At 43.6% G+C, this 15342-nt stretch overlaps 1 protein-coding gene across 1 annotated transcript; it reads right to left on the bottom strand.

The window, feature by feature from the left end:
* Window positions 1–12205: 12205 nt before the first annotated feature.
* Window positions 12206–14921, bottom strand: SPINK2 (serine peptidase inhibitor Kazal type 2; the record flags this gene model as incomplete). Its single annotated transcript, XM_084233006.1, has 3 exons — window positions 12206–12319; window positions 14065–14108; window positions 14867–14921. The coding sequence occupies 3 exons, from the start codon at window positions 14919–14921 to the stop codon at window positions 12206–12208; spliced, it is 213 nt and encodes a 70-aa protein (XP_084089132.1).
* Between the last annotated feature and the right edge of the window lie 421 nt (window positions 14922–15342).

The raw sequence follows: 15342 nt of genomic DNA, 5'->3' as shown, positions 1-15342 counted from the left end.
ACAATGAAAAAAGATAAATTTGCTGGCGCCAACTGGATTGAGTGGATTAAGCAATTTAGACACCTAAAAATATATACTGAAATTTATTTGGACTATGTATTAGTTGGATTCTCCAGAGAAATAGAACCAATAGAAGATAGATAGAATGTTTGATCACATATCAATTTGACATGGCCCAGTCAAACACATATAAAATGAACCCTCACAGGCTACAATCGTTTTCACCTGTTCACATATCTGTTTACCACTGTACACTACACTATACCCACTCCTGTGGTAAGGACCATGTCTTTTCATTTCTGACTCCATAGCACTTATCATAGTGACTGAAACACAGACGACCTCAATATGCGTAGTGGCCTCAAACAGCTGATGCCTATCCAAGTTTCACAGTAATGATAACAAACACCCTGGGTGGGGTAAGCTAATTCATGAACCCAACCCATTTAGCTAGGATTTCATATGTATCTTGGAGAGAGAAAGGAGACAGTGAAGGTAAAGTGAATGCAGTCTGTGGGAAAACCCCTGTATACAATTTTGTTCATTAATCACTAGAATTTATAAGTGTATAAGGTCCCAGGGAATTCCTTTAAGGACTGGGGAATCAGTGCAAGATATAACCCAACACAAAGCCAGCCATCTTGGTCCCAAGTCCTGCAGCTAGATGTCTTTAGTGCAGATGGGTTATACTTTTGCTTCCATGGTGTGATTTTCAGGGCCCAAAGAACTCCCTACAAAGCCTTCCCATCACCTCCTGCTAAACAATGCCTAATATTCCATTGTCAACACTGGAACCCATTTAACCTGAAATTCTGACTTTTGCTAAAACAATATTATGAGTTGCTTGGGGTAGCCAAAGAAGAGAGTAACAGGTACCCAGAAACTGGGAAGGCAGCTCCATATGTAAAGAAAAGAGGAGGAATAGAGAAGGCTAGGATGCAGATTAGTTGTGAACTTTACCTTTCTGCCTAGAACCTATGGTATCTGTGCAAGAATAGGATTTGGTTCTGGATCTAGGAAGGCTGGAGAAAGAGGAAAAAGATGCCACTCCTTCCCCCAACTCGCCCCCTTCCTCACAGTAGCCATTGACATTATTGACCTGGACTGCTTGGCAGCAATTTTCTGTCTTGGATTAGTTGCTGCTTTTTTTTTTTTTTAAAGATTTATTTATTTATGCATACAAGAACTGGGGTACAGGCCAGAGGTGTGGGGGTGAGAGGATTCACCAGAGACACAGTGGGAAACAGAACAGGCAGACTGACTGAAATACACTGCTGAGAGGAGCAGTGGGCGAGTCAGGAGAGGTCTTCTGCCTTGTGGGTTGCTCCCTGGTCAGCTGAGGATCGAACTCATGCTGCAGAGGCTGTGGACAGCCCCATAGGCTGCATCTTAACCCCTCTTACCACCAGGAAGGCCCAGTTGCTGCTTTCCTAAGGAAGAGGAGACCTCATTTAGACTACAGTAGGAGCAAACCCAGGGGCATGAGCAGACTCACCTAATTGTTTCCTGGGCTTGTGATGCAGAGAACTATGTAATTATGAGACTATAATACATGTAAGTTGGCTTTGGGCCTCCCCTGTGGCGCAGTGGTTGAGCGCTGGGCTGCAAAGCTGCCCACAGCCTCTGCAGTGCCAGTTCCATCCCCAGCCGCCAGGCAAGGGTCCCACATGGTGCGCAGATCTCTCCTGCCACCCGCTGCTCCCCTCAGCAGTGTACTTCATCAGTCTGCCTGTTCTGTTCCCCGCTCTGGCTCCGGTGAATTCTCTCACCCTCCCACGCTTCTGACTATACCCAGTGCTTGTATAAATAAATAAATAAATAAATAAATAAATAAATAAATAAATAAATAAATGCAAAAAAAAAAAAAAAGACATATAAGTTGGCTTAAAGAAATTATATCCAGTTGCCAAGATGAATAAGAAAAGATAAATTTTTTGGAGCCGAATGGATTGAGTATAGCAAAGAACTTAGAGGCTTCAGTTCTCTGATGAGAAAATGATGCTGAACTAACCTGTTCTCTTCATTTAAATGGATCTTCTCAAAGAGAATGAAGGGAATCTGTTCCTCTCCAAGTTCATCTCAGCTATGGTTCTGTCTTAGTGAACAAGTTTTATATATAGTTTACAAACATACATACATCGTGGTTGTAACTTAAATGTCTTTGGATATTTAGCACCTCAAAATGGAGTCAGGAAGAAGGCCTAAATGACAAAAACTTCCTACTTCTGCTTCTTCTTTGATGTTTTCCCTTCCTGCTAATGGCTCTGCCAACCTCTCAATGCTCGATTGGCATGGTGAAATAAGCTCTTACCAAGAGCCAAGGAAATACTTGTTGATACTTCATTGACAAACAATCACTAGTTTATCTGAATATAGGATTGGTAGAACTTTTGTACTAGAACTTGAAATGTAGCAGGTATGTCCCCAGGATTCCCCTTGACTGTTTCCACAGGGAGAGAAATTGTGCTGGGGTAGAACCTTCCTTCACCTGTGCTGAAGAGACAGCTGCAGATAAAAGAATAAGTGTGCAAGAATAAATCCATATTAATGCCTATACAGAAAAAATATTAAAAAGTCATCAATAGTCATTTAAAATGCAAGAATTGGCATCTTAGAATCACGATAATGATTGGCCCGCCCAGGGGTTAAGTCTCTGTTATCACCACTATGACCTGAGTTTAATCCCCAGCCAGGGAGCTAACCCACACGGTGCAGCAGATCCCTCCTGTCTTGCTGGCTGCTCCCTTCAGCAGTGTATTTCAGTCAATCTGCCTGTTCTACTCCCCACTCTGTCTCTGGTGAATCCTCACACCTTCCCCTATCTCTGGTCTATACCCCAGTTCTTTTACAAAATAAATATTTTTTAAAAAGATAATGAAAATATTAGCCATTTCCACCCAAATATCATTTTAGTAGTCAGGATTCTTCAAATAAACAGACCCAATAAATCTATGTGCCAACAGACACATAGATACATACATGCATACATACATGTATACATAGATATAAAGATATTTATGGAGATTTATTATAAGGAGTTGACGTAATGGCTCTTGTACAGAGGCTGAGAAGTCCACTGATGTGCTGTCTGCAAGCTGGAGGCCCAGGAAAGCCAGTGGTGCAATTTATCCTGGGTCCAAAGGTCTGAGAACCAAGAAAACTGATGGCATAAATCCCAATTCAGGGGAGGAATATGAGATGCCCCAATTCAATAAGTAAGGCGGGGCAGGGGGAGGGGGGTTGGAGATGCCTTTGTCCTATGTAGGCCCTCATGGAATTGGATGAGGCCCACCCACTTTGGGAAGAGTCCACTGCTTTACTGAATCCAATTCAAATGCTAATCTCCTCCCGAAAAACCAATCACTGACACACCCAGAAACAAGGCCTCATTCAACTCAGCACGTCACAGCCAGTCAAGGTAGCACATAAAACACATAAAACAAACCATCACAATATATGTGTGCAAATTTAACATGTGAGTTTTTTGTTTAGTTGAACGCCTTGAAATGTTCAGCAGTTTTCTCTTTCACTTTGTATTAGCTGATAACTTTGAAAAAGTCTTCACCAAAAACATCTTTCCTATCTTTAAATTTGGATTTAATTTATAACCATTTAACAACATGCTGGGGATGTTTTTTCAAGGCAAGCAACAGCTCTTAGGAAGAGAGAAGCAAATGTAATGTGAAGCGTAACCCCACCTCCCCCACCTCACTTACAGTCTATGTTCCCAAGTTGTTCATCCCTATCCCTGCCCTGTTCTTCCCTTGCATCTAAAATTATCCCAAGTTCATGTGACCATGTTCCCTCTAGGGTGAAACACAATTATAGTGACTGTCCCTATGGTCACTCCTTATGACTCTGCTCTTAAGGAAGTGGATGCAGATGGAATGGACTCACGCCAGCCTTCTTCCAGGATCCCTGTTTTCTTCCCTCTGTCCCTGCACAGCCACCCCCAGAGACCAGGAGATCTCTGCCAGTCCCATCTTCATTCCTGACGGTGGTAGCTAGACAACTATCCTCAGCCATTTTCCCCTTCGTCATACCAATAAACCTTTATCTTGCTATAAATGTTGATACGTTCAGTTCGGTAAATATGTTCAGTTACTTTTCCCAGTCTCCCAAGTAGAAAGAAGTGACAAAGTTCTATCTGATGAGATGGATGCAGAAGTTATTGAGTATACCATCTACGGTGGTGACTAAGGGTGTTTTGACGGAGGGTGTGGTATGGTAACACCAAAGGAGAGGATCCTATACCTCTACATCACAAACAACGCTGTAAACCAACATTACCTCAATTGGGGGAAAAAAAAAAAGACCCTGCAGTTGGTTGATGAGAACATATTCTGAAATAGGTGCTTGCTAAACTCAACTCTCTGCACCTGGCATCTTGAAGCAATGCAACGGAAGGGAAAGGAAGAAATCAAAGGAAATCCAGTGCAAAAAGTTATTGTCAATAATCCTATGAAATGCTGCAGTATGACACATGGAAAAAGTTTTTCTGGCCTCAACTGACACAGGAAACCATGACAACTCTCCTAACCTCAAATCTTCCCATTATTGCTAGTCTGACTTCACTCTTGGGAGCTCTCAAATGTCCAGTAATACAGCAGCCGATGCGCTGTGGATGACTAAGGCCAATGCTTTGCTTCCAGTATCTTCCCTGCAGATGTGAGTAAAAACCCTATCCTTCCCTCCCACCCCTCCACCCCCCCATTGCTCCTGCCGGAAGGACGTGGGCTGCTGGCCAGTCCTTGTATCTCAAATCCAAACACTGGATTCCCATTCCAGATACTCTGTCCTGGGCTTGTGACCCTGCCCAGCCCTAGGTCTATACACAGCTGTTCCTTTTAGGATTCAGTAGACCTAACTTCCTGTTTAGGTTCTGTCTTCCCTGGGAAGAAGATTCCTGGCTACCTCTAAGCAGAGGTGGAAAAGATCAAATGCTAAGTAAAACCTCTGCATTGTGAAAGAGGCTTTGGACTAAAAGGTCTTACAATAGAACTCTAGAAGGAAAGTGTGGTATGCAGTTGCATAGGTAACTCCCCAAGAGCCAGGCTTCCCGGTTTCATACTCTTGAAACCCTCCTTGACTCTGGATGACTCTGTTTCCTGCATGAACCCATAGAATAAAGCAGAGGTAGGGCCTCCCCGGTGGCCCAGCGGTTGAGCGCTGGGTTCCGAAGCTGCCCGCAGCCTCTGCAGCGCCAGTTCGATCCCCGGCTGCTCCCCGGCCACTGGAGGAGAGTCCCACATGGTGCGCAGACCTCTCCTGCCGCCCGCTGCTCCCCTCAGCAGTGTACCTCGGTCCTTCTGCCTGCTCTGCTCCCCGCTCTGGCTCTGGTGAATTCTCTCACCCTCCCGCGCTTCTGACTGTAACCAGTGCTTGTATAAATAAACAAATAAATATTAAAAAGGAAAAAAAAAAAAAGAATAAAGCAGAGGTGTGACCCAAAATGCCACCAATTCTTCCCAACCATGGTAAAGGAGGGCAGCTCTTACAAAGTTTCCCACAAATTTTCTAGCCCCAGAGAGGCTGTTCCATTCCCCTGAAGGTTATTCCCATAGCAATTCTAGAGTGAAAAACTGATTTGGCTGTTAGACATTTTTTTTAAAGACTTAATTATTTATGCATATAAGAACTGGGGTGTAGGCCAGAGGTGCAGGGGGTGAGAGGATTTACCAGAGACAGAGTGGGGAACAGAACAGGTGGAAATACACTGCCGAGGGGAGCTGCAGAAGAGACAGGAGAGGTCTGCTGTGCTACGTTCAATCCCTGGCTGGGGATGGAACTCATTAGCTGATAGCACTGAGACGTTAATCCCTGTGCCACCAGGAAGGTTCATGTTAGCCATTTTGTAATGTTTCTCTTTTTGTCTTGAACTGACATGTGTTTTCACTTTATACTGATACAGTTCTTGCTCCCCAAATTAGGCTTATCAATGAAAGGAACATGAGAGTGTCCCCTCGACAGAAAGTCAGGTCTTATCTGTTGATTTCTATTGTACTTTGCAGTAAAATCCAGTCTAAGGGACAGAATCGTTACATATTCTTTTGAAAGTTTCCATTTTCTATCGAAATGGTAGTGGTAATGATTTAAATATTTGCCTGAGGCTGGGGGCTTCCCAGAAAGTGGAAAAAAGCCAAGAAGTCTCAAGCATACCAAGATGAGATAGCCACCCTGCTTCTAGAGGTCATTGCCACATCTAATTCACATGTGCCCCACCCAGGGTGGCAGCTACAGAAACTGCAGAAACAATGTTTGCCCAACCTTGTTTCACAAAACTGCTCCTGCACCCTTTAAAGTTCAAGCAGGTGGTCTCAAAAACAAGTTTCAGTATCATTTACATTTGATCAGAAGGGTTGTGAGGACCATTTGTGGTAATTACATGTTAGACTAGTGGAAGTTGTTTTCATAACAGCATTTATAAAAGGGAAAGATAAAAACTTGCTGGATTGTCTCCAGCATGGTTCTCCAGAGGGAAATTCTGTGTGGCAAGCATTACGGTCCAGTCTCTGAGAGCTGACGGCATCCCATCTGCAGCAAAGAAAGGCCAGCACTCCACTCTCACCTTTGTCGTAACACTGCTTTGATTGGCTTCTTGTGTCGCATGTTCCTCCCCAGTCCTGTGAGCTTCTCAAAGACAAGAACTGGTGGATTTTTATTACAAATGTTTATAAAATAGATAAGACGAGCCAGTAAGCATTCTCTGCTCAAATGTAAACTCCTTTGATTCTCCTGTCGCCCTCATCAGATAGGTGCCGTTTTTATTCCCATGTCACAAATAGAACACTGAAGGCAAAATGGTGGTTCAGTAACTTGCCAAGCTAGTAAGTGACAGAGTTGGAATCAGAATCCAGCAATCTGGCTCCAGAATGCATTTCAACTATGACCCAATCCTGCCTGGTCCTTATGTATTATTGTGTCCACAGCACGTAGCCCTATCCCTGGCATGAGACTCTATAAATATTTATTGAAGAATGCACAAGTGCCAATCATATGTCCAGGATATTCTTGGAGAGTTCTAATTTTAAACACTCTGTCATGTTTTCAAAACATATATTAAAATATGCTTCACAATCTGCATCAAAATTTAGGGGTCAGTAACAGTGGCTCGGTTCCCATACAACTGTCAATCCCACACACATGCTCAGTAGCACCGGCAGACATTTTAGCTAGGGTGAAAGATAACAAGCCAGAGGCAGAGGGGGAGTTAGGGCAGTTAGAGTAGGACGGTTGGTAGATTCCGGGTAAACTTGCCCAAACAGAGAAGCCAGCTCTGCTAGGTCAGTCATTGGTTCCAGTGTCAGAACTGTTAGCCCAGGTCAGTGAAACTTGAGCCCTCTCTTCTGACAGCTTTTCAAATTCCAGTCCTTCCAGGTAAAATCTGAGAATATTTCCTTATCTCTGCCCTCTCCAGAAGGTAAAATGGTTTCTATTTCTTTATTCCCCATCTTTTCACCTAGGTACCTAAGTCCACACTAACTCCAGCTGTATCATTCATTCAGTTTTATTCACAGAATTGGTGTGTTCAAAGAACCTAGGCTTAAGAGCCTTTAAGGAGTTTGCATGTGTAATGTGATTCTCCCAAGATGTGTAGCGATGGTTCTAAGTGCTTAGCTGGTTTCAAGCTGAGTGGTTTGAACTGCTGGTGGCGGAACAGGGAGCCACTGCCCCCTCGTGTCTCAACTCTGACGGGAATTACTGCCTGATGGCAAAGAAATCTGGCAAAAGATTATTTTTGGTAGATTATTTCTGGCTCTTAGATTTGTCAGTTCAAATAAGATTTCCTTCACCTCCTGGCTTTTAAAATAACAATCTTTCTTCCTCCCCGTCTATTTTTTTAAGAGATGTTTTATTGAAATTATCAAAGTAGTATATGCACCTTGAAGGAAAAATTACCACAATCATTATAATTTTGGTCATGTTTTGATATATTCCCACCCTACTTCTTTTTCTTTTTACATATAAGGAACTCTAATTTTACTTGAGGACAGGAAAAATATAGAAGAACTATGAAATCTCATTTTATCATAAATATCATGTAAACATAATCTCTTCTCCATAGTTAGAAAAACACTATGGGAATCACAATGTATTATGAAACAAAGTTGCCTTTTTCTCGTAAACAACATAAAGCATGAAGGACAGCACCTTATATCATAAAAACCCAGAGCATTTGTCTATGATTCCGATTTTATGTATTAAGAATATTGTGGTGACTCAAAATCCTCTACCTAGAAAGCACTATCATTCTAAATCAACCCTGGTCATTTTTATCATTGATTAATTAGTTTTTCTGTGGAGTTTTTGGGGTTCTCTATGTATATTATCATATCATCTGCAAATAGTGATAGTTTGACTTCTTCCTTGCCTATTTGGATTCCTTGTGTGTCTTTCTCTTTTCTTATTGCTCTGGTTAGGACGTCCAGTATTATATTGAAAAGCAATGGTGAAAGTGGACAAGGACAAGGATTTGTCTTGTTCCAGATCTTTTTTTAAAAAAAGATTTATTCATTTACACAAGAACCGGGGTACAGGCCAGATGCGTGGGAGGGTGAGAGGATTCACCAGAGACAGAGCAGGGAACAGAACAGGCAGACTGACTGAAATACACTGCTGAAGGGAGCAGCGGGCACGACAGGAGTGGTCTGCCGTGCCATGTGGGACCCTCGCTAGCCAGTCCGGATCAAACCAGCACTGCAGAGGCTGCGGACATCTTCACAGAGCTGCGCTCAACCACCTGCATCACCAGGGGACGCCCTTGTTCCAGATCTTAATGGAAATGCTTTCAGCTTTTCACCATTGAGAATGATGTTGGCTGTGGGCTTGTCATATATGGCCTTTTTGGTTTTTGTTTTTTGTTTTTTTTTTATATAGACGCATGTTTATTTATTTATTTATTTGTTTGTTTGTTTGTTTGTTTATACATGCACTGGGTACAGTCAGAAGTGCGGGAGGGTGAGAGAATTCACCAGAGCCAGAGCGGGTAGCAGAGCAGGCAGAAGAACCGAAGTACACTGCTGAGAGGAGCAGCGGGCGGCAGGAGAGGTCTGCGCGCCATGTGGGACCCTCCTCCGGTGGCCAGGGAGCAACCAGGGATCGAACCGGCGCCAAAGAGGCCGCGGGTAGCTTCGCAACCCAGCGCTCAACTGCTGCGCCACTGGGGAGGCCCTATATGGCCTTTTTGATGTTATGTTCCTTATATCTCAATAATTTCAAGGGCCTTTATCATAACTGGGTGTTATACTTTGTCGAAAGCTTTCTCAGCATCTATTGATATTATCATATGGTTTTTATATTTCTTCTTGTTGATGTGTTGGATTATGTTGATTGATTTTTGGATGTCGAACCATCATTGTGTCCCTGGAATAAATTGTACTTGGTTGTGGTGAATTCTCTTATGAATACATTGTTGGATTCTGATAGCTAAAATTTTATTGAGGATTTTTGCATCCGTGTTCATTAGAGACATTGGCCTGTAGTTTTCTTTTTTTGTGTTGCTCTTGTTTGGTTTTTGTTACCTGTATTCTTCATGCTGTATAGAACTCTAAAGTATGTGTCATAACCTCAGCACTATTGACATTTTGGACTGAAAAACGCCGTTGTGTGGCTGTCCCTAAACTTCAGGATGTGCAGTTAGTTGTCTACCACTGATGTTACTCTTCAGTTGGGACACCAAAAATGCCTCCAGAACACATTGCCCAATGTCTCCTGGGGGAAAAATCACCCCTGGTTCAAAATCACTGTTTCAAAAGCAGGAAGTAGCCAATCTCCTGCATGTACCCTGATGGAAAACTGTATCAAAAGGAATTGGGGCCTCCCTGGTGTCACAATGGTTTAAGCACAGCACTATGAAGCTATCTGCAGCCTCTGCAGCATGAGTTCAATCCCTGGCCAGGGAGCTACCCACATGGCACAGCAGACCTTTCTTGTCTCGCCTGCTACTCCCCTCAGCAGCCCCCGCTGCCCTGCCCACACCTCTGGCCTGTACCCCAGCTATAAAAGATTTATTTTTGTATACAAGAACTGAGATATAAGCCAATGGCATGGGAGGGTAAGAGGATTCACCAGAGACAGAACGGGGAACACAACAGGCAGGTGGACTGAAAGCACTGCTGAGGGGAGCAATGGGAGAGACAAGAGAGGTCTGACGCACTATGTGGATATCTTCTGGCTGGCAGGGAATCAAACCTGTGCTGCAGAGGTTGCGGACAGCTTCACAGCACTGTGCTCAACCTACTGTGCTACCGGGGAGGCCCAAAAATAAATAAATCTTTAGGGAAAAAAACAGAAAGGAATTTTAATATTGAATCTAGCAACTATGTCCACCTAATGATTCTTTGACTTTACAACTCAGACTAAAGTTGGTACCAAGTAGCTGAGGGTCATTTGCCACACGCAGGAACTGTGCCAGTTACATATATGGTCATTTTCCTTGATTCAGGCAAAGGGGAAATTGGGATTCTCTAGCCCTCTCAGCAATGACTCCACCTCTCAGAGAAATTCGCCTCTGTTAGAGAGGTAAAGAGCCACCTTGAGGGCCTCCCTGGTGGCGCAGCGGTTGAGCGCTGGGTTGCGAAGCTGCCCATGGCCTCTGCAGCAGCGGTTCGATCCCCGGCTGCTCCCCGGCCACCGGAGGAGGGTCCCACATGGCGCGCAGACCTCTCCTGCCGCCCACTGCTCCCCTCAGCAGTATACTTCGGTCCTTCTGCCTGGTCTGCTCCCCACTCTGGCTCTGGTGAATTCTCTCACCCTCCCGCGCTTCTGACTGTACCCAGTGCATGTATAAACAGAAAACAAACAAAGAAATAAAATAAAATAAAATAAATGCGTCTATTAAAAAAAAAAACCTAAAAAAAAAAAAAAGAGCCACCTTGAGGTTGCTGAGAATGGAGATTCAACAGAGAATAGCAGTAGTTGAATGCAATAGAGATTTTATTCCAACTAAATAAAGCAACCCACAAACCACCTAGGCAACAAGCTTAAGTCAAAGGGCAAAAGTCAAAACACAAAGGTTTTTTTGTTTTTTGAAATTATTAGTCATTGCACATAGCTGTCTTCCACACCTCAGAAAGCATGGGCTGACAAATCTAATGCAAAGAAACACAGGAAAAGAGAAAAAGGGAAAATGAAATTTATCTCGAGTGTGGTTGAAGGTGGTCTCTCCAGCTCCTCTTCTGTAAATTGTTCCATCAGCATGGCCCACTCTTTATGATTTTAATATCACGACTTTCTTCCCTGAAAATTGAACAACCATAAAACACATTGATCAGCCTACCCATAGTGGAGTGGTCCCATTATTTGTATTTAAAGGACCCATGTCATTATATATTTGATTTCTTCTAGAGTAATGTTTATTTTTTAAAGCTTTATCTAGAGGGGCCTCCCTGGTGGTCTAGGGGTTAGTCTCATCGCTATAACTGCTATTGCCTGAGCTGGATCCCAGCCAGGGAGCTAACCCACATATGGCTCAGCAGACCTCTCCTGTCTCGCCCACTGCTCCCCTTAGCAGTGTATTTCAGTAAATCCTCCTGTTTCTTACTCTGTCTCTGGTGAATCCTCTCACTAACCCCCTCCCTGAGCTGCACCTCTGGCCTACAAACTATTTCTTCTATGCAAATATTAAAAAAAAAAAAATTTAAAGGCTATATCTTGAATCTAGGGCAAAAATCCCAACTCTACCTTATTTTCCCTTAAATCCCAAAGAATCACTCTGAAAAGGCTAAGGTAAACTCTCTGAAGTCAGATAACCAACCCCTGAAATACAACACAGGATACCTGGAGTCACGGTCACCTGGCCAGATATGTTACATGAAGGACATCAGATATCATACACTTATTTTAGCATTGACCATGTGGAGTTATTAAGACTGATTTTCTGAATGGTGCTGCAAGTCCACCTGCACATATCTCTGAACTTCAGTCCATAGTTCACTCAATATATACTCCAAATATGGGGACTGCCCATCCATAGGTAATAGCATAAGTTGCTCATCTGGTCTTTAACTGATAATAACACACCTTATTCTGTAACTTTGATTTGACAAATGCACTGAAGAAATCTTTGTCTTTCAAAATATCAGTCTAAAAACAGAACTACTTATGTCACATTTTGTTCTTATATCCAAGAAAAGAGTCATAAATTCTTAAATAGTTAAAATTAAGGACTAAAGAAAACTTGACTAATCCATACTGTAAAATTATGTCACCTGATTTTCATGCACAGAGTACACTCGTTGGGATAAGTGATCATGTCGCTTCCACACACGGGGCTGTAGTCCCTGGGACAGCCTGGCAATTTATATTCATCACAGTTTGGCTAGAAGAGAGGAAGACAAAAGTTAAAACATAACCTGGAACATTCTCATCACAAAATAGCTGGCCCAAAGTCCCCTAGGAAATGCCTAGATTTCCTCAAAACATTCAGCAAAAGTATTTCTATTTTTCACAAAAATGACTTTTCTAATACAAAATTAATGCAAATGTTGAAGCATTACCTGCTATGTAACTAGAAAAGGAACTCAGAGGAAGGTTCATTCTGGCTGATTTTTAAATGAAAGCACAAGTCACTCACCATACCTCTTCATAACTTGTACTTCACCCCTGAATCCATGTGGCAGTTCTGAGGCAAATTCAAGAATCTTACCTTTAGATCAGGACTTTTCAGATATAACAATCTAACATGTGCACAAAAAATGCAAGAGGTTCAGAATTGAATCTCAGGAATTATGATTGAGTCATAGGGCAAGCGGATAGCTTCTAGTAGGAAAAGACTTGGAGGAATAAAGACGGCTCCAGTGATAAGGGCAACAAATTCCAAAGGGGACTAATCAAACACCCTAGGACTAGGTACAACAGGACATTCTGGAACAAGGATGATAAAGAAAAGACTCTAAGATAAGGGCTGGGACACAGAGACTTAATGCTGGGTGCAGAGACCTTAAGGCAGTGAGTGAGACCTTGGAGAACTAACCAATCACAAAGAGACTGGTGGGGCTTGAGAATAATTAGGGAAAGAGGGTGTATATTCCCTGAGGCACGCTCCACTTCAGCTTCTTTGCCTCTTCCAGGTACAGCACACCTTGCCCACTACAAGGCCACACGTTTACATGTTAATTTTTAGTCTCATTTTCCTAACTTCCTCTACAGGACAGGACACTCTCTTTTTTTTAAATACATAAATACATATATATTTATACTTTTTTTTACATCATTGTTAATTTTTGTACAATGTATGCTTTCTCCTGTCAGGTGTAGTCCCCGTAAAATTCCCACCACCAATTCACCGTGTGCCATTACCAGTCCCTATGCTCTTCCCTCCCCTGTTTTGACCCCTTTTCCCTCCCTTGCTGTATGCCTTAGATCTATAGTTTGCCTGCAAATTGTATCTTTTTCTTGACCCTTTAGGAACCACTGTTTTAAAATACAGTGAGGGCTTCTCTGGTGGCTCAGGGGTTAAAGATAGCGCTGTCAGGCTATTACCAGCCACCACAGGCCGGCCAGGGAGCTACCCACATGGTAGGGACAAACAGAAAAAGCCAAATATGTACTCCTAACCAAGCACACAGAACACCAGGCCAACAGCCTCCAATCAGGGTACAGGTGAGGCCTTCCTCCCCTTCCCCCCAACCCCCATAAAGTTTTCCCCTCTCTGCCTGCCTTTGAGTCTATACCAAAACACAAAGGTCATGGGTGACTCCCTTGATACAGAAAGTTCTGAAGAAATAGTTTTGGCTTGTTCTCGCTTGGTTAGTATCTGTTTCCACAGAATGTGATGATGGACATAAAATATCTAGAAAAAGATGTCACTATTATGCCCAGGATCTTCTGAATCACTCAAGGAAATATGAAAAGAAACTAAGACTTTAAAGCTTTCAGGGACTGAAAATTTTACAGTTTACATTTAAAAAAAAAATTATATCAAAAGGCCGGCCTGAAAATCTGGTTTCTAAAGAAGCAGTCAACAGTTTCAAAAGTGGTAAGTCAGACTGAAAACCAGCCCCCAACCCAAATTGTTTTCCTTCACGGCATTAGTAGAAGCAATGCAAGTGGTGTCCGACTTACACTTGTATATTCTGAAGAATCAGCAGATTGAGTGTTCAAAGAAGCTGCAAGAAGGAAACAGTACAAAGGCTATGATTAAGGTCAATTCTTGTTCATCAAGGAGTCTTAAGTCCACCTTCTAATTTACTGGGGTCACACCTCCTCCCTTTCCCAGGGATCCCTAGCTTCTTTGAAACACTGTACTCACAAAAGAATACTCAGTTGTTTCCTGGTACTTCTGCCAGCAGGCACACAGAAAGAACATTTGCTACAGGCTCTTACTGACCACTTTAATAGCTTTGCTTAAGAAAGAACTTTGAAGTTATGGAACAAAAGTCAGAGAAGTAACTCTAAATACCGTTTCCTCTCCATCTTAAAATGAGCATCACCTCCAACTGGACTAAACGTCCCTTTCTCCTAAGACCCAATGTGCCTGATTCACTTTGGCATCAATTTCTAATTCCCATACATGTCCTGCTGGGCCACTGTGTACCTAAAAAACCAAGTAAGTCCTGATCCTGGGCTCCAGATAATCTGTTTTAAGAGGAAACATAGCCGATAGCAGTGTGTCGCAAAGAAGTAGCTGGGGGACAAGCCTAAGCGAGGACTTAAGAAGGTCGTTGCTCCACAAAGTCACACCACCTGCCCAGCACACCCTCAAGTCAGCTTCCGGGACAACCGACAGGGGCTCGGGACCACCACTAACCGCTACGCGGAGGGACCCCAGGGCCGCCCACATCTGGATCTGGCCCTCTCTAGCGAGACCTCCTCTCGGTCACTTCTTCGCATGCCCCCCAAGTCCAGGCCCCGACGTGAGGGTTACCTGCCAAATCCCCGGCTATGAGCAAGAGCATCAAGCGCAGAGCCACAGGCGCCATCCTTGCTGCTCTCTCCTCCCTGCTTTGCCCCTCCCTGCCCGTCGTCAGGTGGCTGCAGAGCTTTAGAGCTCTAGTGACCTCAGGCGCGCAGGATGCTGGGAGCTGGGGACGTCAAGGCATGGTTGACGTAATGAGTGGGGGGCGGGGAGGGAACGGCAGGAACCCGAAAGTAGGGAGGAGGGAGGAGCAGAAGAGGGTCGGTGTCAGGCAGGAGGGGGGAAGGGACGGAAAGTAAAGGAGGGGCCATTGTTAGCCCCACACACCTGTTCACCCCCACACAGGGCCCCACGCCTTCCCTCCATTCCACCCCGCTGAGGTTGGGCTTCAAAAATTAAGTGCTAGCATGGTGGGGGAAGGGGAAGACATCTATAGGGAGGTCAGAAAAGACCTTTCAAAGGTGGCACTTGAGCTATGAAAAGAA

Source organism: Talpa europaea (genome assembly GCF_964194135.1).
Source record: "Talpa europaea genome assembly, chromosome: 5".
NCBI lineage: Eukaryota > Metazoa > Chordata > Mammalia > Eulipotyphla > Talpidae > Talpa > Talpa europaea.
Note: the sequence above shows the minus strand (reverse complement) of the source record. Positions and strands in the feature narration are given on the sequence as shown.